This window comes from Chiloscyllium punctatum, chromosome 8, assembly GCF_047496795.1.
Source record: "Chiloscyllium punctatum isolate Juve2018m chromosome 8, sChiPun1.3, whole genome shotgun sequence".
NCBI lineage: Eukaryota > Metazoa > Chordata > Chondrichthyes > Orectolobiformes > Hemiscylliidae > Chiloscyllium > Chiloscyllium punctatum.
In genome coordinates, this window is record NC_092746.1 from 45,273,941 (window position 1) to 45,300,375 (window position 26,435).

Genomic DNA, 26,435 nt, shown 5'->3' on the forward strand with positions numbered 1-26,435 from the left:
TTGTGTACATCCCTGGGATTACATTTCATGCCGATTCAGTTGACATCCCCTTGAGGCTGCGCCATTTACAATGTGCACTGACAATCGCCAAATTTCGCAAAAGGTCCCGAGCAGGGGAGAATGAACACGGAGGGTGAGGTACGAGAGGGGTCTGCCTAACTCTCCGCCTCTTTCCGTACTCAAGAAACGTGTACACTCACTAGTTTACCCTGCTCCCGCTCTTAGAACTATTCTGCATGCAGGTCTGGTAAGCAAAGAAAGCCAGCGGCGATTGAATTAGAACATACGTTTCCACTGTGTCTACTTGTTGTTGCTATAACGATTCAATAATCTCCCTGTGGGTTGTCATATAAGTTGCAACGCAACATTCCTCATAATTAGTCGCAAGATTCAGACCTTTTAATAATGTAAATTGATGCCTGCATAACCTAAGACTGCAAATACATTTAACAAAATTCACATGCAATTTTAATAAATTTAAGAACGCTGATATTTTCAATGCAAGACTATTTCAGTATGATTTGACGATATCTGCAGCCGTCAAGCCCTCAAGTATTTTTTATAGGAACCCCCATCCATACATACAACCAATATTGTGGAGGATTAGGATCTGTTTGTCATTGAAAGTGGTTCCAGAGATCTTGTTATTAATTTCTACCAATACCCGGCACATTGGTTAGGGACCAGCTGTGAACGGATGGAATCACCACAGGAATGAAGGCGATGACGTCTTTGTGATTACATTAAGACTAGAAAGAGCAATCGCGCTATTTTTTAATATTTAAAGCTGTCTACTTTAAAACAAGTGCAATTGAAATATTTATCTCATTTTGGATAAATTGAAAGCGATTTAGAAAAGAAGAGAATATTCCCACGAAAAAGATCAAAACGCCTCTGGCTACCAACCGCCTGTATCTCTTCCCAAATCGATACATCGCTTTTTTAAAAAAATCACACATTCAGTGTGAGTTTTAAAAAACCCTTAATTTTAAACAGACAAAGTTGTATTTACTTCTCTAAGTTATATGAGAAGGCCCCGTTTTAACTTAAAATGTGTTTTCTTTTTCTAATAGCAGCATATGCTTATTTGTGGGGATTGTTGGTTCTATCTCCTCCTCCTCCCCCCCCCCCCCATCCCCTCCCCCACACACAGACACACCCCAATAGATCTGCGAGATTTCTCGGTGTAAGTGTTAAATCCTATCTACATTTGACAATTGCCTTGCACTTTTTTAAAAATAAAGGCTGAGTTAAGTAAATGAATAATAAATTAAGATTCTTTTCAAAATATTATCAGCTAAAACTGTATCTAAACAGCAGAGCGTGTCAGTCACTGTTTTCGTTCTTTGTTGTTAACTTAGGAACTAAAGAAAAAAACCTGCAGAGTCTAATTCATCCATTTAACTGCCTTGGGGTTCGTGTGTTCCAATTTATATGGTCCATACTTTTGCTCAAGATCTGACTGAGCACTTTGGACCTATGTACAGTGAGAGATTTCTGTTACAGTCATCAAATTAAAAAGCAACTTTCGTATTTACCGCCTAAAAAGAATGGCGCTCATGCAAATTAAATAATTAGAACTTTATAACATTGGTCGAAGATCTCTACTGTACTCAGATAATGACAGTGGCGGAAGGAACCCAGACAAAAAGAAAACACCCCCAAAAAACAGAGAATGGAGCCGAGCAGGGCGACCCAGTAATTCCCCTTTGCCATCCCTTGAGTTTCCATAGCAATGGTCACTGAACGCCAACATTTATAGCTAGCCATCCAACTATTACAGATTTCAACTTTCACTTTATTGCCCAACATGCATACTGTATAAATTATAGCAAATAAAATCCCAACGAAGTTTTTCCGAAGTGTCAATAAGTTTATTTAAACAGAATATACAGTTCAATTCAACTATCTACACCTATGTACAGTGATACATGTTACTGAAAAGTCCCGCCAGGTTAGCGGTCATAGCCGATTAAAGAGAGGCACCTTTGACATGTCCAAGTCGGTCCTGACGTCCTTTGGAAAAGTAGTCCATTTTCCTCTTTGAAATGTGGAAAGTTACATGCACCGAGTGTACAGAGCCAGACAATTTGGCTTCCCTTGATTCCGGCTGAACAAAGCGTGCTTTTCTTTGCATATCTTCACTGTTTATTGGTCCTACTCAATCCACTTTGCAATGTATTTCGGATTAATAAATAGTCCCGGATCCCAAAGCTAATGGGTGATGTAATGAGCTTGTCGACTGCAGATGGGAATTGATGGAAGTGGGATTGGAATACCAGGAGCTGGCGTTCTCCAGGTAGCTTGTAGTGGGTGGGTTGTGGCTGGGGGTTTGATGACTGTGGACAACCCTTGAGGAATTGTGAGTGTCCCAAACGGCAGGGGACTGAGGAGAATTGCAGGCCATAGGGTCACTGGAACTGGGGCTGTGCTCAGGAGGAATCTCCCCATTCTTGATGATTTTCTTAATCTTCGACCTTCGGTTCTGGAACCATATTTTAACCTGCAAAACGAATGGTAATCATTAACTCCGAAATTAACTACATGATAGCGCTAAATAACACAATACAAAGGGATGGGTCTGGAACCGTAGTCCTGAGTTGAATAAATAACCATCTCCAAAATCTCGTCGTTTTATTATCAGATTCACCGAATAAATTGCTAATTCAGAATTTTCATACAAAATAACAAATTGATGGATATTTCCTGGTGTACTGACGACCATCACCATTTCGTTCTCTCTCTCTCGCCCACACTTCGGGTTACACATATGTCTCTGCTGCAAATGCACTGCAATACCTCCCGGTCTATTCTACACCAGAACTGAGGGCAATGTGTTCTCGGTCCAAATAAACCAATGAGCTGTGGCTGAAATCACGGCAGTGCTTTTTTAAAGACATATTTTAAACAGTAATAGTACAATATACAGATCAGTGGTAAAAATTACAGATGGTAAAGTTCCCAAATTAAAAAATAAAGTATCGCAGCTTCCAAACACTTGCTAACTATTTCCAACCCCTAAAACTCTCTGAAAAGATACACAAGACGATATTCTTGATTTAACAGGGAAACACTTCTTTACAAATCTTTGTAACTATTAACTTGCGTAAGGCAAAAGTTAACTTATTTTTGTAAATATTACGCTTAGATGTGTCACACGACTGTCAAAGCGCACTCGCCCAAGGCTTACACTCTCAGTGAAATTAATGGAAAATGAAGTTCGATTTAATAAAAACAAAACAGAAGCTGTTTGCGAGTACAGGACAGAATATTAATCCCATCAATGGAGACGGACAGTGTATTTAAGAGAAGGGTCAGGCTGCAGGGAGTCCGATCAGAACAAAGTACTGATGCAATTAATATACATTCAGGATCTCCATAGAGAGATTTGTGCCTGGGTGAGTTAGACATTAGGGGCAGCGTGAGGGAGAGAAGCATTCCCGGATCGATGATCGCTTGTGAGTCCGTCTCCCCGGCGGTTAGTGTCTGCGCTGAGTGAGATCCGATCAGATTAATTCTATATGTCAATGTTGTCATCAATACCAGTACTGGGCCGCTCGAATTGCACCAATGTATCAAGGGGTTAATGTGTGTGTGTGTGTGTGTGGGGGGGGGGGGGGGGTGGGGGGGTGGGAGTGGAGAGGTGCAGGAGGGGTGTGTGTGGAGGGGTGGTGTGTGTGTCTGTGGTTGGGGGTCTGGGGACTAGTGTCTGTGGGAGTGGTGTGCGTGTGTGTAAATGTGTGTGTGTGCAGGTATGCATGTGGGTGTGTGCAGCGGTATGTGTTGGGGATGGTGTGTGTAGGGGTGTGTGCTGTGTTTCTGTCTGGGGGTGTGTAGGGGTTGGTGTTTGTGGGTATCTGGGTATCTGTAGGTGGGTGGGTGTGTAGATGAGTGTGTGTGTTTGGGGACTTGTGTTTGTGAGTATCTGTGGGTGTATGTGTGGGTACCTGAGGGTGTGTGTGTACCTGTGTGTGTGTGGGTGGGTGGGTATCTGTTGGGGGGGGATGTGGGTGGTGTGGGTGTGGGTTACTGTGGATGTGTGGTTATGTGTATGGGGACTGGTGTTTGTGGATGTCTGTGTGGGTGAGTGTGTGTGCCTTTGGGTGCGTGTGTGATTGTGTGGGGGGTTGTGTAGGCGTGATGTGTGGACGTGTGCGTTACTGTGGGTGTGTGGGTGTGTGTGTCTGGGGACTTGTGTCTGGGGGGTGAGTGTGTTTACCTGTGTGCGTGCCTGTGGGTGTGTGTGTGCCTGTGTGCGTGTGTGTGCCTGTGTGTGTGGGTGAGTGTGTGTATCTGTAGGGTGTGTGTGGATGTGTCTGTGGGGTGTGTGTGTGGGGTGTGTGTGTGCGGGGTGTGTGTGTGGCTGTGGGTGTGTGTGCGTGGATGTGTGTGTGTTGTCTGTGGGGTGTGTGTGTATCTGTGTGGTGTGTGTGCCTGTGGGTGTGTGAGTGTGTGTGTCTGTGGGGCGTGTGTGCACCTGTGGGTGTGTGTGTGTGTGTGTGTGTGCCTGTGGGTGTGTTGAGTGTGTGTGTATGCCTGTGGGTGTGTGTTGTCTGTGTGTGCCTGTGGGTGCGTGTGTGCGCCTGTGGGTGTGTTGAGTGTGTGTGTGAGTGTGTGTGTGCCTGTGGGTGTGTGAATGTGTGTGCCTGTGGGTGTGTGAATGTGTGTGTGCCTGTGGGGGTATGGACTGCATGTGTGCCTGTGAGCGTGTGTGTCGGGTGGAGTGTCTCCCTGAGACTCGGCGGGGCTCCCCATAGTGGAGCATGCTGCCGTCTTGGTTGCTCTTACCTGGGTCTGGGTGAGTCCCAGCGAGGCGGCCAGTTCGGCTCTCTCTGGCAGCGCCAGGTACTGGGTCTTTTGGAAGCGCCTCTGTAAAGCTGCGAGCTGGAAACTCGAGTAGATTGTGCGCGGTTTGCGAACCTTTTTCGGTTTGCCGTTTATCATCCGCACTTCGGGCTCGACAAGTTCTTTCTCTGAAAATGGGAGGGGGTGGAGGGAGAGAAAAAAAGCCACACTTTAGTTTGGAAAATGTGAACGGAAACAGCCTCACCGTCTGGATGGATACTGTCAGAATTTTGGGGTGGGAGTTACCCCCCTCCCTCCTTTCCCCAGCTCCCAGGGATAGAGGCAACCCCCCCTGGGAGGAAGGACAGCTAACCCCCGGGGCTGTCTCTGAATGTGCAGCAGACCTGTCAATGTTTTTTCCATCCGTGTTGAAGGAGAGGGCTGTGCTCTCAGGGCAGGGCGGACGGAGCGGCCGGGGGTGGGGGAGAGACATTCCCAAGTAAATGGGCCATATTCACCCCCCCACCCCCCCCCCAACCCCAACCTCCACCTCTCTTTCTCACCGAGAGGCCGCCGCTCGAAATACTCGCTGCTAACTCTTGCACAAAACATCTTACAGAATTAAAAACTAAAACTGCTTCATCGAACTCTGGCCGCGCTAATATCGCAAACTTCGCCTTCGAAACAAAACAGGCCCCATTCTTTAATTTGGGGTGGGGTGAATGGGAGATGATTTCTGTGGCTGCCCTAACCGAGAGTTGAGGATATCCTGCCAATGGCTCCTTACCAGGCTGGCTGCATGTTGCCTGAGCCCTGCTGTACGGCCCGTATTGGTGGTAATGCCCGGGGTAACTGTATTCGTGGTAAGACTTGGCGGGGTAATTGGCGGCCGACGCGTTCACTCCGTGGTACTGGTACTGGTAAGGGTTCAGCACTTTGCCGTAAGCCGAAGGTGAGCAGTAGCCGTGGTGGGAGCCGGCCGAGCTGTAGTAACCAGTGTCGGTGGCCGTGGACTCGGGGAGAGTCGGCGATTCCTGCGACGGATGGTGCATGCTGTGCTGGAAAGTGGACTGCAGCTCTGTCCGGATGTTAGTAACCTTGCGATCGAATACTCCAGTCATAGCCCGGGGTTGCTGGAGGAGGTGATGGCGGGCGGTCGGTCGGTGTGTGTGTGTGTTGTGCTGTAGAAGTCTATGTGGACATGTTTGTGTGTGTGTGTGTGTGTGTGTGCTGCAAGAGTCTACATGGATATGGCTGTGTGGTTGTGCGTGTGTGTGTGCTGCAGGAGTCTATGTAGACATAGCTGTATGTGCTGCAGGCGCTGGCAGACTGTGGTTGGAGCTCAGCTAACTCTTGGTTAAGTCCCTAATTGCGCTATTACGCACTGGGTGGATCTGTTCCATTGGATGGAGCAGTCAGCCATCAGTAACACCCTAACTCGCTCAACTCCTTTCACAGATGCCTAGGCAAAATGCTGAAAACACAAAACAACAAATGACTCAAACAGAAAAGCACGGCGGCATTGTACCTGTTGATAAACAGCATCAAAACAACAACAGCTTTCAGCGTCTTGCATATTTCTCCTTGTTCTCAGGACTTGAATTCACCATATTGCCTGTCAGAGAACATTTTAAAGCAATGATTGACGGTCACAGACTCTTGATCGTCCTGTTTTTTTAGTACCCGGCCACTTTAAAAAAAAATAGGACAATCAATTTCTTTTCAATGGCACTGCCTGGCTTTGGGAGAGAACGTGAACGAGGTTTCCGCGCCGAAGCTGCCCCGGGGCTTTCCTTGGTGATGTCTAAAGTCAGAATTTGCGTTTGCTTTCTATACAGTTACAGTTCATGTGGTAAGAACCAAAACGTTCAGACTAATTTTACAGAAAATTTGGTAAAAACGAAAACGCCATACACACCGTGGATGCCAATATTTCGCAGAAACAATTATTAATACTGTTTTCATACTTTACTATAACAGTGTAATAGTACTGGATTGTGGAAAGTAAAACAACGTTTAAAAACATCAACCTACCAACAGTGCGTTATCATCCAACAGCTTATACCTGGTTCATAAGAAAATGTAGGAATTGTCAATAACAATTCTACTGTTAGCGATCTTATGCATAGCCGAAAGTTTAATACAAACATATGAACATTTGATTTTTCAAACTTTTACTTCAGAATTCTATGTACTATTTAATGGTATATTAATTCCCATAATTCAACGTTTTGTAATCTAGAATCCAACCATTTTCAAAACATTAACTCTATAGCACTTTCTGCTTTGCATTCTTATCACTTTTCATTGGAGACTGAGTTTAGGGAAATGAGTGCAACATATTTTGTTTGGGACAGAACACACCAAACACATGCGTCTTCCTTTGGAAAACGGTGACTGATGTTGATTGAACAAAAGTGAGCACATCACTCCAGACAAAAATAAACCGGACTCAAAAACAGACTCAAATGAGCGAGAAGAATGTCTCGCGTTTTCTAACAATGCAAACCAAAAGAATCGAATTGGACACATGCTTATTTAAAATCTGTTGGAACAAATTTACAAAAACAAAATAAATGCTTCCTCCCATTTGAACACAGCGAGTTGTAGCAGAATTGTCAAGATTTTACCAGTAACTGGGTATTATAGCGGCACCTATCGATCACCTTTAATACAACAAATTTTATGAACCATTCGACCAAGTCTTTTGCAAATTAGTTGTTTTGTAAAAGTATAATTTTTCGCAATGCGCTTATACCTGGACGTACTTCAAACTGTTTCATTAATTTGAGATTTTGATACTAATTTGCTTAACTTTGCTTCATAACTGATGCACGATTTAAGGAACCAATTTAATGGATGGTTAGCTGAAGAAAGGTGTTTACAGGACCCAAAACGCTAACTCTGCTTTCTTTCCAAATACGCTGCCAGTCCTGCTGAGCTTTTCCAGCAAGTTCTGTTTTTTTTATTTCTAGCATCCGCAGTTTTGTTTGCCTATTGGAAAACTGCTCGTCCGTTATCTTCCTGGTTAAAATTAATGTTATTGTCAAAACACTAGGACCCACGGGTCAAAGTACGCCGTGCAATTAAAACATTTAAAGCAGCGCAAGATTCTTAAACTCGATCACAGATTTTCAAAAAAACCCTCAATTATTTCAACAGCTGTTTTAAACTCTCTTGAATTAAAAAGAAAATATGATCCATAGTCAGGTAGCAGAATATCGTCACTAAACTGGAACCGATACTTCAGTGGAAGATTTATACGGATTAATACGTGCACAATAATTGATATAGAGGTTTCAGTGACCAGGACGTTGCCCTTGCTTAAGGAATGAATCCATTAATTTTTCAGTTTCCTGCAAGTTCTAATTTACATACTAATGGGAACCGCACACCTCTTTAAAAATCTGTTAAAGACGACAGTTTAAACGCTTGCAGTTCTGTTTAACAGCAAGCCTATAGCAGTACACTGTCCACTTCTCTCATTGTGTGATTCTGGGCTTTTGTTTTGTCTCACCAGCGAGAGATTTTACAAGTTGCTGAATTAAGACACTTTTGAATATACCCGGTATGTTCGGTTTATCTATTTAAAAATACAGAAAGCAAAATACAACGAATATCCGGCACTTCCAACATGCTCAACACAATTTCTCGGCACGTTAAAAAGCACCCCAGAGAAACAGAAAATAACTTTCTAATCCGGTGACGCCTGTTCAGAACGACAATTTCGGAATGCCCCGTATATATCTTTACATTAGGCCTCAGCATCCTGGCAGCAGAGAGAATGACAAAGGAATGAAGAAGGATTTTTAAAATCCTTTTACAATACTTTATATAGAAGTTCTACTCAGTGTAAAAGTTAGATTCTGGAAGAAGCTAATTGACAAGTGTTCAATTTAACATACCGTTGGGTCATTCTTTCATGTCTTTAGACTGATTAAACAGAATTTTTTATCTGATTATACTGATAGTAATTTGGAGCTCAAAATATTCAAAACAAAATTTATGAATTTGTAGCTTCCTATTTGTATTTTATCAAAGTTATCCAACAATTCTTTAAGCACTTCTAAAACTGTTAAGCCCACAGTCATTTTGTATTATTATTATTGCTTTTGCATATTCTAATGGCAGAAGCATAAGGGACTGTCAAAGAAGACAGGAAGATATAGATAGACTGGAGAGTTGGGTGGAAAAGTGGCAGATGGATTTCAATCCAGACAAATGTGAGATAATGCATTTAGACAAGACTAATTCTAGAGCGAATTATACAATGAACAGAAGAGCCTTGGGAAAAGTTGATTGGCAGAGAGATCTGGGAGTGCAGGTCCATTATACCCTGAAGGTTGCTGCACAAGTGGATAGAGTGGTCAAGAGGGCATATAGTATGCTTGCCTTCATCGGACAGGGTATTGAGTATAAGAGCTGGCAAGTCATGTTAAAATGTACAGGACGTTGGTTCAGTCGCATTTGGAATACTGTGTACAGTTCTGGTCGCCACATTACCAAAAGGATGTGGATGCTTTGGAGGGTGCAGAGAAGATTTACGCAGATGTTGCCTGGTATGGAAGGTGCTGGCTATGAAGAGAGGTTGAGTAGGTTAGGTTTATTTTCATTAGAAAAAAGAAAATTGAGGTTTACAAAATTGTGAGGGTATAGACAGGGTGGATAGAGACAAGCTTTTTCCCAAGGTGAAGGATTCCATAATGAGAGATCACACTTTCAAGGTGAGAGGTGTAATGTTTAAGGGGGATACACGCGGCAAGTACTTCACACGAGGGTGGTGGGTGTCTGGAATGCATTGCCAGCAGAGGTGGTAGAGGCAGGCATGGTAGATTCAGTTAAGATGTGCCTGGACAGATGCGTGAGTAGGTGAGGAGCAGAGGGATACAGATGCTTAGGAATTGACCGACAGGTTTAGACAGTACACTTAGATCGGCTCAAGCTTGGAGGGCCGAAGGGCCTGTTCCTGGGCTGTAAATTTTCTTTGTTCTTTATTCTTTGTTCTTAATGCAAATAACACTCCATGTCTTAACATACACACTCTATTTTCTTCTATTTATAAATTGTATGTTTTCTACTCTTCACTCAAGTTAGTTTATTGTTGAATAAGTTGTAGACTGAAGTGGGAGTTCCGACCTGGAGGAAGACCTTGCAGGCAAATCATATTGCAGGGACATCTTAAGGGAAGAGAAATCACAAGGAGAGAGATTGCAGAGAAATTGGGAAATAGTTGGGAAGGCCATGTAGAAAGGAGAGGTGTGTAGAAGAGGAAGGTGGAGAGTGAGTTAGGCTGCTGGTAGCTGGCTGTAGGATGGGGAGATAATTTGTTCCTCCTTATCCAGCAGGGATACAGGAATAATCCTTTACCTGCTGCAGCAATCAGCTCCTGCTTCCATTTAGTGGTTTCTTGAGATTTAAGTAATCTGGCCTGCTAACAACGAATTTAAGTTCGTGACAGGGTCTGAGACATGTTGTGTTTTTAAAAAATATGTGGATCAATATGTAGAGTTTAATACTTATCACACCCTAAACTGACACTGTTAAAATGGAAATAGGTGAATCAGTGGAGGGTGGGAGTCAGGGTCTTGTTTTCAATTTAGTTCAAATTTAACTCCTACCTCCTATCCCTTGTTTTGGAGTTAAAATTACCCCCTGACATTCTGGTAGCAGTTCTGCTAAAGCCTGTGTACAGGTATTTGTTCAATAATAACAGGTTCTGTTGCTTAGCTGTGCACCTAGATAACAGCATATTTTGATTTAATTTCAGCTGCAGAATAATCCAAGGCTACAGGTATGCTGCCACTTTTGCAATAATGTACTTTGTCATTTTGCAAATATTACAGTTCCAATAGGACTCAGTCAGGAGTCTCAATCTAGCTGCTCAGCACAACTCAGAGGGAGACAGCTTCACACATCTCAAGATTCACATTAGATGGAACAAAATTATGAACTAGAATAAAACAGATTAAAAACCACTTGAAATACACAGACATAGAAATTGATGGAGAAACTCAGCATCTGTAGAGAGAAAGCAGAGTTAGCATCTTGAGTTGAGTGACCCCCTTCTTCAGAACGACATGCATGTGGTGTAACAAATAATAAAGCTAGCTGCATTCAGGCCAATCTGGATTGGCAAAACAGAGGTTATACTCAAAGAAGAGTATGATTGGGAACTTAGTAGAGTCATAGAGTCATACAGCAGGCAAACAGACCCTTTAGTACAACCAGTCCATGCTGAGCATTATCCCAAATTAAACTAGTCCCACCTCCTTGCTTCTGGCCCATATCCATGCAAGCCTACATGCACTTATTCAAATATCTTTTGAATGTTGTAATTGTGCCCACATCCATCACTTCCTTCAGAAGTTCATTCCATGTGGGAATTACCCTTTGCATAAAATATTTGCCCTTCATGTCTTTTTAAAATCTCTCTCCTCTCAGCTTAAAATATGTCTCATAGACTTGAAATCCCCCATCCTAGGGAAAAGACAGTCATCATTAACCACACACACACGCCCCTCATGATTTTATAAATTTCTATAAGATCACCTTGCAACCTTGCAACCTTCTACATTTCAGTGAAAAAAGTCCCAGCCTATCAAATCTTTGTTTATAACTCAAACCTTTCATACCTGTAACAACCTGGTAAATCTTTTCTGAACCCTCTCTAGCTTAATAATATCCTAACCAGAAGGTGTTCAAAAAATATACAGAAGACGAAAAAAGGAGGGAGTGATAATTTTAATCAAATAAGTCATTAATTGCACTGGAGACTGATGATGTCATTGGAGTGTCAAAAGTATCTGAATGATTAGAATTTAAAAATATATGTATCACTATGTGTATACATGGGTCACCCAGTAACACAAATGAGGTAGAAGAGTAGTGGATTTGGAGGGAAATTGAAGAATGGCGCATAAACCGCAGCTACAGACAATGGGGAATTTCAATTATCCTAAGCCAGACTATTATTTAGTGAAAAAGGCAAAGAGAGTGAAGAGACTATATGTAAGAGAACTTTATCGATGAATATGTGTCCAGTGCAGCTAGGAAGTGTGTAGGACTGGATTTACTTCAAAGGAATGAAATGATGTAAGTGAAGTCAATGGGAAAGTATTTAACACAAGTGATTGATTTTAGACTAATTCTGGAAGGATCGAGGATGATCAGATCAGCTATGATCTCATTGAGTGGCAGAGCTGACTTGGTCTGTATGACCTACTTTTGTTCCTAGATCTTATGGATTTATGGTCAAGATAGTTTATAATTTATAGGGCATATTAGATGTAGTAGTGTTCCCATATATCTGCATCCTTGTTTTGCAAGGTGATAGGGATCATGGATTACTATCAAAGAAGACCAAGTGATTTGCTATCATCTTAAATATGACACATGCTGTGGCCGTTGGAGACCAATTGTAAAATACCAAAATGTTTAAGACTGTGGATGGAGTGCTAATGAAATAAATTGTTTTTACCCTGGATGGTGCCAAGTTTCTTGAATATTGATGGAGTTATACTTATCCAGACAATTGATGAGAATTCTTCCTTGTGCATTGCACATAGCCTTTGAAGGTGAATCACGGATGGCACTGGTCAGCTCTGTAGCCCCAGTGTGACTGGTTCAGTTAAGTTTCTGCTCAACAGTGAGCCCCTGACTGTTGATACTGGTAGATCATGTGAAGTGTGATGATCTTTGACTTGGACATTGTAGAGTAAAGAAATCTGTGAAGTCTACCATTATTTTTAAGAATGTTTGAAAATATTGTAAGACTTTGCATCAATTTTAACGGCAAATTTAAAGCAATTTTCGTGGATAATAAGAAGACTGGTCTATATTTTACAATTTATTCATAGGATGTGGGCATCATTAGCAAGCTGAACATTTATTGCCCATCCATAATTGCCCAGAGGGCATTTAAGGGTCAACCACATTGTTGGGTTGAGTCACATGTAGGCCAGATAAGGAAATGGGGGCAGATTTCCTTCTCTAATGACATTAGTGAGCCAAATGGGTTTTACATGGATGGCATTAGGCTAGCTTTTTGTTCCATATCTTTATTGAATTACAATTTCACTATCTGCCATGGTGGAATTGAAACCCATGATCTCAGTATATTCATTTCAGGTTCTGAATTGTTAATCTAGTAACGTTACCACTCCAGAACTTCCCACTGGCCACTCCCCTTCCCCCCCTCCCCCACTCTCATGTGATATGGTGACTCTTCACCCTTCACCAGTGGGAAGGAAATTAAGAAAGAAACATATGATGGCTAGAGTCAAGAACTGAAGGCATAGAAGAGAGTTATATGCATAAACCTTAGAAGGTGACAATGATCAGCATATACATAGACACAGACACAAAGAGAAAGCAGACATGGACAAAAAGAAGAAAATGAAGAGTTCCTGAGAAGAAATAAATCACTCAAATTTTCTGCTTGACAGAAAGGGTGACAGGGACAATTGGAGGTTTTATGAGAACAGGCTAAACAGGTCCACAACCTGGAAAGCCATGCAAACAGATACTAAAGAGCTGGATGGTTTCCCAGAAGTGGCCACACCTGGGTGTTATTGGTTTTTATGTTGTAAATAAACTCTAGTTTGCTACTTCACTAAGATTGTCATGACCTGAGATGGAGATAGATTGAAGAAGTGTGCCTTGCTGATGATAATTGTACCCATGAAACGCAAGGGTAAAGCTGTTAATGGATGGAACTTCTGACCTACCCTGCATGAATAAAGAACAGCATATTATGGAAGTTTGCCTAATTATATTTGGGTGGGGTGTGATCTGGATGTTTGTGGTTGCATAAGTATCGCTTTGTATTTTCTATTTAAAATAAAATTTACCTTTTTAGTTTAAGTATCATTTATCCATTAATTAATTTGTAACTTGTGTTGGTTCTGATATGTATTCATGTAATAGATGTCTTTTTAGAAATGGTCATTGACTGGCACTTGATTGACACAAGTGTTAATCCTGATGAAGGGCTTTTGCTCGAAACGTCGATTTTCCTGCTCCTCGGATGCTGGCTGACCTGTTGTGCTTTTCCAGCACCACACTGTCAACAAATATTAATTGTCACTCATCAGCTAATGCCCGAGTATTGGCCAGGTGTTGCTTTGTGCACACAAAAAATGCTTCATTATCTGAGGCATTGCAAGTAAAAATATATGAAATCTGTCAATGGAAAACTAACCGATAACCTTTTGATCAAGTAAAGGAGAGTGTTAATAAGAGTGATGTAGCTGACATTCTGTATAGAAAGTTTCAAAACTTGTTAACAAAATCAAGTATTTATGGACAGTGACATGTTAAATAGAAAAACAGCTGAAGTACAAGAATGAGAGAATAGCTGTGAGCAGTTGTTTTTCATATTATGGGAATGTAGATGTTTTGTAGGGGTTTTAGAGAACAATATATATTTGTGATCTGAATTTGGGTATGTGGGACATAATTTCTAAGTTTGCAGATGATACAAATTTCAAAACTACCTTCAACAATGAGGAAGGTAGTACTGTGATAGACTGCAAGAGGGCAGAGATCAATAAGTTGGGCAGATACATGACAGATGAAATTTAATGCAGAGAGATACATTTTGCTGGAAGAAAGATGAGGGGCAATTTGAGCAAAATTATGTAACTTTAAAGATGATGCAACAACAGAAAGATTATTTAAGGGGGCAGGACAAGTTGGGAAATCTGTTTCAAATATCAAATGGAATCCTTGGCATTATTAATAGATCATTAATGCACAAGATCAAGAAAGTTATAGTAAAATTTTAAAGTCACTGGTTAGGCTTCAGCTTGAATATTGTGTCAAATTCTGAGCTCCATGACCTTCCAGAAGCCTTAATCTCCATACTTCTAAGCACTCATTTAAGGAAAACCTGTTGAACATTTTTTAATTGATGTGGTAAAAACAATGACTGCAGATGCTGGAAACCAGATTCTGGATTAGTGGTGCTGGAAGAGCACAGCAGTTCAGGCAGCATCCAAGTAGCTTCGAAAGCGACACTTCGGGCAAAAGCCCTTCATCAGGAATAAAGGCAGTGAGCCTGAAGTGTGGAGAGATAATCTAGAGGAGGGTGGGGGTGGGGAGAAAGTAGCATAGAGTACAATGGGTGAGTGGGGGAGGGGATGAAGGTGATAGGTCAAGGAGGAGAGGATGGAGTGGATAGGTGGAAAAGGAGATAGGCAGGTAGGACAAGTCCGGACAAGTCATGGGGACAGTTACTGAGCTGGAAGTTTAGAACTAGGGTGAGGTGGGGGAAGGGGAAATGAGGAAACTGTTGAAGTCCACATTGATGCCCTGGGGTTGAAGTATTCCGAGGCGGAAGATGAGGCGTTCTTCCTCCAGGCGTCTGGTGGTGAGGGAGCGGCGGTGAAGGAGGCCAGGGCCTCCATGTCCTCGGCAGAGTGGGAGGGGGAGTTGAAATGTTGGGCCACGGGGCGGTGTGGTTGATTGGTGCGGGTGTCCCGGAGATGTTCCCTAAAGCGCTCTGCTAGGAGGCGCCCAGTCTCCCCAATGTAGAGGAGACCGCATCGGGAGCAACGGATACAATAAATGATATTAGTGGATGTGCAAGTAAAACTCTGATGGATGTGGAAGGCTCATTTAGGCCCTAACCAAAAATCCTGGATCTAAGGCAATTGATTAAACAACCAGAGGCAAAATAAGGAACCTTTTCTTTACACAATGACTTTATCATGATCTGGGTGATGGAAACAGGTTAAATACTAACAGTCGAAAGAAATTGGATGAATATGGAAATATTTACAGTACTTTGGGGGAGGAATAGTTAGCAGACACAGGCATGATGGGCTGAATGATTTCCTCCTGTGTTTTTGCATTATATGATTCATTAAACCTAGATTTAGAACACTGAACATAGAACATTACAGCACAGTACAGAACCTTTGGTTCTTGATATAGCACCGACGTGTGGAACCAATCTGAAGCCCATCTAACTTACACTATTCCATTCTTGTCCATATGCCTATCCAATGACAGTTTAAATGCCCTTAAATTTGGTGAGTCTGCTACTGTTTCAGGCAGTGTATTCCACACCCTACTACTCTCTGAGTAAAGAAACGACCTCTGACATCTGTTCTATATCTATCACCCCTCAATTTAAAGCTATGTCCCCTCGTGCTAGCTGTCGTCATCTGAGGATAAAGGGTCTCACTGTCCAAGCGATCTAACCCTCTGATTATCTTATGTCTCAATTAAGTAACCTCTCAACCTTCTGTCTAATGAAAACAGCCTCAAATCCGTCAGCCTTTTCTCGTAAGACCTTCCGTCCATACCATGCAACATCCTAGTAAATCTCCTCTGAACCTTTCCAAAGCTTCCACACTCTTCCTATAATGTGGTGAACAAAACTGTATGCAATACACCAAATATGGCTGCACCAGAGTTTTGTACAGCTGCAGCATGATCTCATGGTTCCAAAACTCAATCCTTCTACCAATAAAAGCTAACACACCATATGCTTTCTTAATAATCCTATCAACCTTGGTGGCAACTTTCAGGGATCTATGTACCTGGACACTGAGATCTCTCTGCTCATCCACACTACCAAGAATCTTACCATTAGCCCAGTACTCTGTGTTTCTGTTACTCCTTCCAATGTGAATCACCTCACGCTTTTCTGCATTAAACTCCATTTGCCACATCTCTGCCCAGCTCTGTAGCTTATCTATGTCTCTCTGTAACCTGCAACATCTTTTGTCACTATCCACAACTCTACAGACCGTAGTGTCATCTGCAAATTTACTAACCCATCATTCTATGCCCTCATCCAGGTCATTTATAAAAGTGACAAGCAACAATGAACCCAAAACAGATCCTTGCGGTTACCCCATTAGTATGCGAATTGCAGGTTGAATATTTCCTATCAACCACTACGTTCTGTCTTCTTTCAGCTTACCAATTTCTGGTTCAAACCAGTAAATCCCCCTCAATCCCATGCCTCCGTAGTTTGTACAATAGCCTATCGTGGGGAACCTTATCAAATGCCTTACTGAAATCCATATACACCACATCAACTGCCTTACCCTCACCCACCTGTTTGGTCACCTTCTCAAAGAACTCAATAAGATTTGTGAGGCATGACCTACCCTTCACAAAATTGTGCTGACTATCCCGAATCAAATTATTCCTTTCAAGGTGGTTATAAATCCTATCTCTTATAACCCTTTCCAACACTTTACCCACACCAAAGTAAGGCTCACAAGTCTATAAATTCCAGGATTGCCGCTACTCCCCTGATTGAACAAGGGAATGATATTTGTTATCCTCCAGTCTTCTGGCACAATGCCAGTAGACAATAACAACATAAAGGTCAAAGCCAAACGCTCGGCAATCTCCTCCTCGGCTTCCCAGAGGATCCTAGGGTAAACCCCATCTGGCCCAGGGGACTTACTTAGTTTTACACTTTCCAAAATTGCCAACACCTCCTCCTTATGCACCTTAAACCCATCTAGTCTAGTGGCCTGTATCTCAGTATTCTCCTTGAACACATTGGATTTTTCTCGTGTGAATACGGACGAAAAGTATTCATTTAGCGCTTCCCCTATCTCATCTGGCTCCACACACAACTTCCCAGTACTATGTTTGAATCTTGCTCTAGTCATTCTTTTATTCCCTGATATATTATATAGAAAGCTATAGGGTTTTCCTTGATCCAATCTGCCAATGATTTCTCATGTCCCCTCCTGGCTTTTCTTAGCTCTCTCTTTAGGTCTTTCCCAGATAACTTGTAATTCTCAAGCACCCTAACTGAGTCATCGCATCTCATCCTAACATAAGTCTTCTTCCTCTTGACAAGAGGGTCAACCCCCTTAGTCAACCATGGCTCCCGCGCTCGACAACGTCCTCCCTGCGTGGCCAGTGCAACTTATCAAGGACCTGCAATAGCTGGGTCTCAAATAAGCTCCACGTTTCAACTGTGCCCATCCCTTGCAGTTTCCTTCCCTATCCTATGCATCCTAAATCTTGCCTAATTGCATTGTTATTGCCTTTTCCCCCAGCTATAACTCTTGCCCTGTGGTATATACCCATCCCTTCCATTACTAAAGTAAACATAACCAAATTATGTTAATCTAACATCTGGCCTGGTTCATTACCCAGTACCAAATCTAATGTGGCCTCACCCCTTGTTGGCCTGTCTACATACTGTGTCAGGAAGCCTTCCTGCACACATTGGACAAAAACTGACCCATCTAAAGTACTTGAACTATTGTATTCCCAGTCAATATTTGCAAAGTAAAATTTTAAATCTTTACACTGGTACTGCTGTAATGCCTTCAGTTCACTGAAGTCAATAGGTGCCATTTGCAATTTAGCTGCTGTTTTGTTCACTTAACATTAGCAACTTGTAAAGTAATTGACTGTGAAGTACCTTGGGATATCCTGAAGGTATGAAATGTGCTATATAAATTTAAACTTCTCGTACTTGGAACAATGTTGTACTTGTAATGCTCGTTAATCTTACTAGATCCAAATGAATGCACCATTCCCTCTCAACACAGAATTTGCTGGAGGGATCTTGCAGCACACACCATCAGTCAGATTTTTCATCACCCATCAGCTAAAATTTCTTCTGCATTGTAAATTGCTAGAAGCCCAAGCTGATAATGGCACAGCGAGGGCAAAGGGGTAGTTGGGCCCAACAGTCTAGCTCATTAACCATAAAGATTTATGGATTGAGAAATCAATAGAGGAGTGATGGAGAAGTCATTAGGCCAATTAGAGTCAAATCAGGTCCAGAAAGAAATAATGAGTTAACATTTTTAAACATCTCAAATAGCAATTAACTGACTGTAAGGATGAAACTCCACAGTTAAATTTATTCAATTTCTAGACTTCTCTCGGTAAAAGTAGTTCAGTGCAATTGCAGGAATATAGAACTTAACATTAAAGGAATGCTTATGTTGTTAATTTAACTTTCTAGTGAATTTAAGTAGTAATAAATGCTAAATGCAACATGGTTGCAAGATTCACAGGGAAGTATTATATACTATCCAGCAATCCACAATGAATCACAAGTCACACTATGTCTCTTCTTTAATTGCTGGGTAATTTAAACAAGGCTAACAATGAGCTTATTAATCTTGCACACGCATTGCCAAACAATTTGGCCCATTAGAAATACTCCAAATATTCTTGCATACTTTAGTGATAAGAGTTTAAAACCATCTAGAAATGTATAGCTTCCCATGTGTAATTGTGAATGAAGACATAAGAAATTCACTAGCAGTGTGTTAAAATCCTTCAGTTGGAAATGTTCTTACAAGCTTGGTTATTTTATGTCATTAGTAACACTGAAATGATAAAAGTATTTGCACTGGAAAATATGGCAGTTTCACTCTGAGAGTACAAAGTTGGTGGATTAGACTCATAACTAATGGAGAGGTCCAGAACAACCCCCCCACCCCTCCATCTTATCTTTAATGATAAGATTTGTATTGATTTTGTTATGGTAAGCAATTCTCGCATAATGCCATTGAGTAGGAAGCTTGACTTGTTCAATCCTGCTATTGAAGAGTGGGCTCAGTATGTGGAAAAAAATCATTATTCTTTCTGAGCAAAGGACATTGGAGCAGATGAAAAGCAATGCATAATACTCCCTGACAGCTGTAGATCCATCTTTTTTGGTTGTTAGGAGTCTAATGTTTCCTGAGGCAATAGATACTAAAGACTTTCCAGAGTACATGGATTTAGTTAAGAAATATTACGATCCCAAGCCTCCTCTAATTCTGAGATGCTATTGGTTTTATGTCACAATTTGAGAACCAGGGCAATCCGTGTCTGAATTTTTGACTAATTTAAGATAACTGGCAGAGGCACATGACTTTGCTTCAACTCTGAATGAAATATTGACAGATCAATTGGTATTTGGAATTAATAATGTAACCATGCAAAAGTGCCAACTAGCTGAAGTCCAATTGGACTTCAAACAGGGACTACAGCAGGGTTCATCACTGGAAAGTGTGGCAAGTGGAGCATATAACTTGCAAGGTATTCCAATGGAAATGGACATGATTGCCAGTCTGACTGAGCTTGGGGAACATCACTTGAGTGAACGCAATTGCATAGATTCACTTAGGACATATCCTGAACAGAGGGACTCTAGGTCAGCCCAAAGCAAAACCCCAATACAAAGCCAAGCCTTGGCCAAACAGGTAAAATATTTCTTAGGATCTGGGTTGACAAACCATCGTAGTTGCAGCCAGTACGTGGACTTGAGACAGCAAAAGAATCCCGCTAGACCTAGACGGAATAAGAGAACTATTTAGCTGGTATCCAGGAGAGTGCACAACCTGGAAAGCCCACCTATATCTGGGTTGGAACAGTTAAATTGCTTAGCAACATCCAAATCAGAACCAATCAAAATAAACATCTGGTTAAATGGTCACCTGGCTCTAATGAAGGTTGATACCAGCATGGCTGGTTCAGTGATCGCAGATTCTCCAGCATAGATTCTCGGTCTGGCTAAGGTCTTGTTCGAACTTAAGGGTTGGGGTCCAGGACAAACTTTGTTAAAGATTAACAAAATTTGTCCTGGACCCTAACCCTTAAGTTCGAACAAGACCTTAGCCAGACCGAGAATCTATGCTGGAGAATCTTTACAGATTAAGGGTACAATATTAGTTGTGATTTCTTATAAGAAGCAGCTGATTGTAATAAAAGGCTTGGACCTAGGCTTAGATGGGGAGAAATTGGTTTGAGAAAAATTCTCAACTAGATTGGGTCAACATTTTTTGATTAGAAAATGGTTACCTGAGTGAAGATCTAATTAGATACCCTGAAGTTTTTCAGGAAGGTGTTGGGATTATTAAAGGAGTCAAAGCCATCCTTGCAAGTTGACCAGGATTCTGCAAAGCCCACTCAGTGCCATTTGCCTTAAAGAAAAAGGTAAAGGCAGAAACCAGAAGGTTGAAAAGTGAAGGAATCATCAAACCAGTCCAGTTAGCAGAATGGGCAGCACTGGTCATACCAATTATGAAGCCCGAAGAGTTGGTTTGCCTTTGTGGGGATTTCAAACATGACAATAATGCTTCCCGCAGCTGGATAAATACCCAATCCCTACCATAGAGGATCTAAATGCAAAACTTCACAAAGCCGGACATAAGCCATATGTTCGTGCAATTGGGATTAGATGAGGATTCTCAGAAGAATGCTACAACTAATACCCATAAGAGTTTGTACCAATATACATTTGGGATATTGGCAGCTTGTGCATTTTTTCAGTGGGTGATGAGAACATTTTACAAGGTTTTTCCCAGATTGCAATTTATCCAGGTGATGAGCTAGTAAGAGGGAAGACCAATATAAGCACTTAGAGAAGTTGGACATAGTCCTTAAACATTTCTCTCAGGTGGGCGTACACCTTGGAAGGGAAAAATATATGCACAAGGCACCCCAAATGACCTACTTTGGCTGCAGAGTCAACAAGATCTGTTTACATCCTTTGGAAGACAAAGTGAGGGTGATCAATGGTGCCCCACCTCCCATGTCTATCCCAGAGCTTAGGTCTTTTCTTGGGTTGGTGAATTATTACAAAAGGTTCATATGTAACCTGGCCTCCATCCTGATACCTTTGCATTAACTCCTAAATAAGGGTCAGCCTTGGAAATGGTGCCTAGCCAAGCTATGGCTTTCAGGGAAGTGAATAAACAGCAATCATTCTCTAAGGAGTTGGCATGCAATGATCCCAAGCGAGATCTGATATTGACATGTGATGCCTCCCCATACAGTGTCAGGACTGTATTAGCTCACAGGTGGTCCAGTGGTGTGGAATGCCAAATAACGAACACATTCAGGACTTTGGCTAATGCAGAGTATAAATACGCCTAGATAGAGAACAAAGGTTTGGCTGTCATATTTGGAGCTGAAAATGTGTTGCTGGAAAAGCGCAGCAGGTCAGGCAGCATCCAAGGAGCAGGAGAATTTACGTTTCAGGCATGAGCCCTTCTTCAGGCTTCTTCGGGTTCCTGCCCGAAACGTCGATTCTCCTGTTCCTTGGATGCTGCCTGACCTGCGGCACTTTTCCAGCAACACATTTTCAGCTCTGATCTCCAGCATCTGCAGTCCTCACTTTCTCCTTGTCATATTTGGAGTCAGGAAATTCAACTAGTACCTTTATGAACCATAAATTTGTAATAATAATGGACAACAAACTCCTGTTAGATCAACTTAAAGGAGACAAGACAATGCTGCCTAAACTTTTAGGCTGAATTCGGTTGTGGGCTCTAATACAAAGTGCACATAATTACAAGTTGGAACACAGTCCAGGAGCACATGTAGCAAATCCAGATGCATTGAGCTGACTCCCACTGGCAGATACACAACCGGTGGTACCGCCACTGGTTTTAGATTTTCTGGACATAATGTCAGTTAGAGCTGACAATATCAGACTTCAGATGCAGAAAAATCCGGTCCTGGCAAAATTGAAACAGCTGGTGGTGATGAGGGAAACCAAAAGGTCACCACCAGCAGAATTGAAACCATTTTGGACCCGGAGAGACCAGCTCATCTTTGAGGATGGCATATGTTTAAGAGAAGCACAGGTGGTTGTTCGGAGCAAAGATCACTGCCAGATATTGGCTGACCTTCACCAAGGTCAACCAGAAGCTTCCAAAATGAAGATGTTGGTGAGAAATTATGTCAGGTGACCAGGATTGGATACGGACATAGTTGTGTTGGTGGGGCAGTGCCCAGAGATCCAATAAGGGCAAAATTTACCACCCGCAGCTCCTCCCACATTTGTGTGAATGGCTGGGTTAACCCATGGTTACACATTGACTATGAAGTCCCTTGCCTGAGCTCAATATTCTCAGTCATTGTGGGCACCCCTTCAAAGTGACTGGCCACACATACAGATCATTCATCAAACACAGGGTGACGCTAGAAAAACTGTGTGCACCTTTTGCAATACACAGACTCCCAGATCACAGATAATGGGTCGTCATTTATCAGTAGGGAATTTGAGTATTTCCTAAAGTTGAATGGTATTCATCATATAAGGGCCATACCATCCACCATCCAACAATCTACCAGAAGGAACAGTCCAAACTTTGAAGTCAGGCTTTAAGAAACAGCCTACAGCTTTAGAAGATGCAAAACTGTCCCGGTTCCTATTTGATTATAGGATTACCCCTCATTCAGGGATAACTCCAACAGAGTTGCTGATGTGGACAAGACTCCTCATCAGGTTAAAACTAATCTTGTTGGACCTGGGGTGAGTGGGAGAGGGGAAGTGGTGAAATGGCATCAGGAATGCCAATGCCAGATATAAGACTCTGTGACACAAGAGAGACAATTTACTTCAGGAGCCACAGGAATGGTCCTTCATGGGTAAGAGGCATAGTCAACACAAAGTCAGGTTCAATGACATAAACTTCAGGTAGGTGTGATGATCCTGAACAAGCATGTGGACCACATGAAAGCCGCCAACTCACAAACCATGTGGGAGCAATACATGTCTGGCTCAACGACGGCCTTTCTGACTGTTCTGGAAGCCATGGGTTCACCGTCTCCATGAGGTTTGAAGATACTTTGAAATCTGAGATGGACACAGTGAATGTTGCCGCCTAAACACCTTTGTTACCTGAAGAGGAGAATGAATTTCTTCCAAGATGCTCTGGGCACAAGAGCTGAGCTACTGTCTGTTAGACACTGTCCATATTAGAGACAGCGTTCAGGAACATGACCCGGTGCTAAAATGCCCCAGGAGGAACTACAGAGAAAGGTTACGGCCTATGTCCTCAGACTCAAAGGGGGAGGGATGTAGTGATTGTAATGAGGTCAGCCGGGGGACATCATAGAATGTGAGTTTCCGGATTGGTGCTGATAATCTGTTTCTTTCAGGTAGCCCTGGTTGACAGATACAAACAGTGTCCGAAGTTCTGTTCACTCTAAGAGCTGGCTCTGAGGGAGTTGGATCAGCATTACAGACTCTCCACTCATAGATAAAAGGAGATGGGACACCAACCTCTGTGGAGCTATTTCAGGGTTTTTTAGTAAATGTCAAACCTTGTGTTAGTAAGGTCACATTAACAGTGCCTTTCTCAATGATTCCTCCAAGAGTTGTTAGAAAAATGGTGACAGCAAGGTATCATTCCAATGAATAAGGAGAAAGCAGAGGAGGATATCTTTATACTTATCAATTATTCAGGAAGAAAGAGAGAGAAGGGGGAAGATGAGCTTCCACAGCAAAATGAGAGAAAGGAAAATCAAAGGGAAGACTCCCAGCAACACTATGTTCTGTTCCATTTTCCAATCCACTTGTGGCATGATCCATTTTGTTCTGGCCAGAACCTGATGGGAATTTTGTTCACATCATCTCATTGCATTCAACAAAAAATGTTTCTATTTGTAGAAAGTCCTTCTCCATATTTCTCTTGATAATATTTTGCAGTGCATAGACACTTCTGCTGAAGTCATTTTGTAAGCACTGATCAGCTTACAGAAATTAATGCTTCAAATGTCTATTTTATGGTTTTATGGTCATGTCACATGATAGCATTTTCAAGTCCGGGTTTTAATTTTGCATACTTTGCCAGATAAAAATAGTTCAAAGTCTTAAACCAGATAAACAGGTGTCATAATATTCCAGATTATCCATAAAAGTATTCATTCTATCAATTTTGCATGTTTAAATTGCCTCATAAATGTTGAACTGAAAATAAGAAAAATTGTCTGGATTTAGGGGATCAGGGTAATTTATTGGAGTAAAACATGGGCACCTGGAAAGTTATTACTATAATTTCAACAGAAGATTGGTAGAACCATGGAGGAAATAGTGCAGATAGCTAAAAATGGTTAAACTTAGACATTTCTCAAGGTTTCCAGAAATCTCCTACTGAAATTACAGCTGGAGATCAAGAGAAGCTCATGGAAACTTTCTCAAGTGCATTTTGCCATTTTTGTAACATGTAAGAAAGGAAGAACAAAATTCTCTGGTTGATATTCCAAAAAAAAACTGTTTATACAAAGCTCTGTTTTATTTTTTAACTCTCAAACTGTCAAAGATCCAGCAAATAAAGGGAACTATTTGTTTCTATTGCTCTCTTAGTAAGTTAATACCTGACTTGGCAAACTGACATCACAGGATAAACTCTGCTCATCAGGATATAAAGGACTGTGCCTGGGACGAATTAACAAGTTCAAAGACCATGGTGCCAGCATGTGTTTGTTACTAACCAGTGTTGCAGTGCCAGTTGCTGGTTCTAAAGTCAAACTGCTGTCAATCATCAGTAAAGTGATGAAGGACTCATCAACACAGTATCAAGCACCTTAGCAATAACCTCCTTACAGATCCGCAATTTGGGTTTTGCCAGGGCCGCTCAACTCTTGTAACCATTACATCCTTGCTTCAAACATGGACAAAACCGCTGATCTCTAGAGGTGACATCAAGGAGCTTAGACCAGGGTCCTGCTGGGAAAGGTGAGTCACTAATTTAAGTATTTACATTTGACATCGGTGAGCAGAGGTTTCTGGGAAAGGAGAGACTTTTCCCGCTTCAGCTATATAAGTGAGTGTTTTCTAAACCCAAAACCCTACCTTTGTCGGGCCTCCCACCCATCCACCTCCTCTATCCTTGAACACCAGGGATACATCAGGTAAGCTCCTCTTCTTTACTTTCTGATAAGGGGACTAGCAGGGATGGCAGTGCAGGGAGGGGAATGTTCCTCCCGCATGATGTTTGAGGTGAGGGAAGCCATTAGTGTCCCATCCAAGTACATCTGCAGTAAGTGCACCCAACTCTTGCTCCTCCAAGACTGCATTAGGGAACCAGAGTGAGAGCTGGATGAACTTCGGATCATTCACGAGGCAGAGTTTGTAATAGATAAGAGTTACAGAGAAGTAGTTACTCCTAGACATGAAGAAAGCTGGGTATCTGTTAGAAGGGGGAGAAAACAGTCAGTGCAGTTATCCCCTGCGGTCGATCCCCTGAAAAACAAGTATACCATTTTGGATACTGCTGGGAGGATGACTTACCAGGGGCATGAATTGGGATGCAGGTCTCTGGCACAGATTCTGTCCCTGTTGCACAGAAGGGAAGGAGGGAAAGTCATTGGGGATTCAATAGTTAGAGGGTCAGAGAGAAGTTTGTTGGGAACAAAATAGACTCACGGTTGGTATGTTGCCTCCCATGTGCCAGGGTCTGTGATGTCTCGGATCATATCTTTGGGGTTCTGAAGGAAGAGGGGGACCAGCCCAAGTTGTGGTCCATGTAGGTACCAATGACATGGGTAGAAAGAGGGATAGGGATATAAGGCAAGATTTCAGGGAGCTAGAGTGGAAGCTGAGAGCTAGAATAAACAGAGTTGATATCTCTGGTTGTTAACCGTGCCGTGTGATAGTGAGGTGAGGAACAGAGAGAGATATCAGCTGAACATGTGGCTGCAGGGATGGTGTAGGGAGGGTTTCAGGTATATGGATAATTGGGGCTCATTCTGGGGAAGGTGGGAACTCTACAAACAGGATAGTCTTCATTTGAATCAGACGGGTGCTAATATCCTGGGTGGGAAATTTGCTGGTGCTATTCAGGTAGGTTTAAACTTGCTCAGCAGAGGGATGGGAACCTGTGGTGTAGGAGGATGTGAGTAGGCAGGCAATGGATAGGACTTCAGGGTCA

At 42.1% G+C, this 26,435-nt stretch overlaps 1 protein-coding gene and 1 long non-coding RNA gene across 2 annotated transcripts in view; one reads left to right on the top strand and one right to left on the bottom strand.

The window, feature by feature from the left end:
- Positions 1-1,852: 1,852 nt before the first annotated feature.
- On the bottom strand, positions 1,853-6,117 carry dlx5a (distal-less homeobox 5a). The gene is made up of 3 exons (XM_072575453.1): positions 5,573-6,117; positions 4,789-4,973; positions 1,853-2,503 (listed from the first exon to the last, which is right to left on the bottom strand). Exons 1-3 carry the CDS (start codon positions 5,904-5,906, stop codon positions 2,189-2,191), a joined length of 834 nt encoding a protein of 277 aa, XP_072431554.1. The 5' UTR covers positions 5,907-6,117; the 3' UTR covers positions 1,853-2,188.
- Positions 5,371-26,435, top strand: part of LOC140480511 (uncharacterized) — a 34,336-nt gene continuing 13,271 nt past the window's right edge. Inside the window, exon 1 of the long non-coding RNA XR_011961320.1 lies at positions 5,371-6,637. This is a non-coding gene — a long non-coding RNA (uncharacterized lncRNA). The remainder of the gene's footprint in view (positions 6,638-26,435) is intronic.

Coding starts and splice junctions, on each gene's coding strand:
- dlx5a (XM_072575453.1), bottom strand. CDS start 5,906: ATGACTGGAGTATTCGATCGCAAGGTTACTAACATCCGGACAGAGCTG. Junction 4,974..5,572: donor GGCAACATGCAGCCAGCCTG/GTAAGGAGCCAT, acceptor TCCCATTTTCAG/AGAAAGAACTTGTCGAGCCC. Junction 2,504..4,788: donor TGGGACTCACCCAGACCCAG/GTAAGAGCAACC, acceptor TTCGTTTTGCAG/GTTAAAATATGGTTCCAGAA.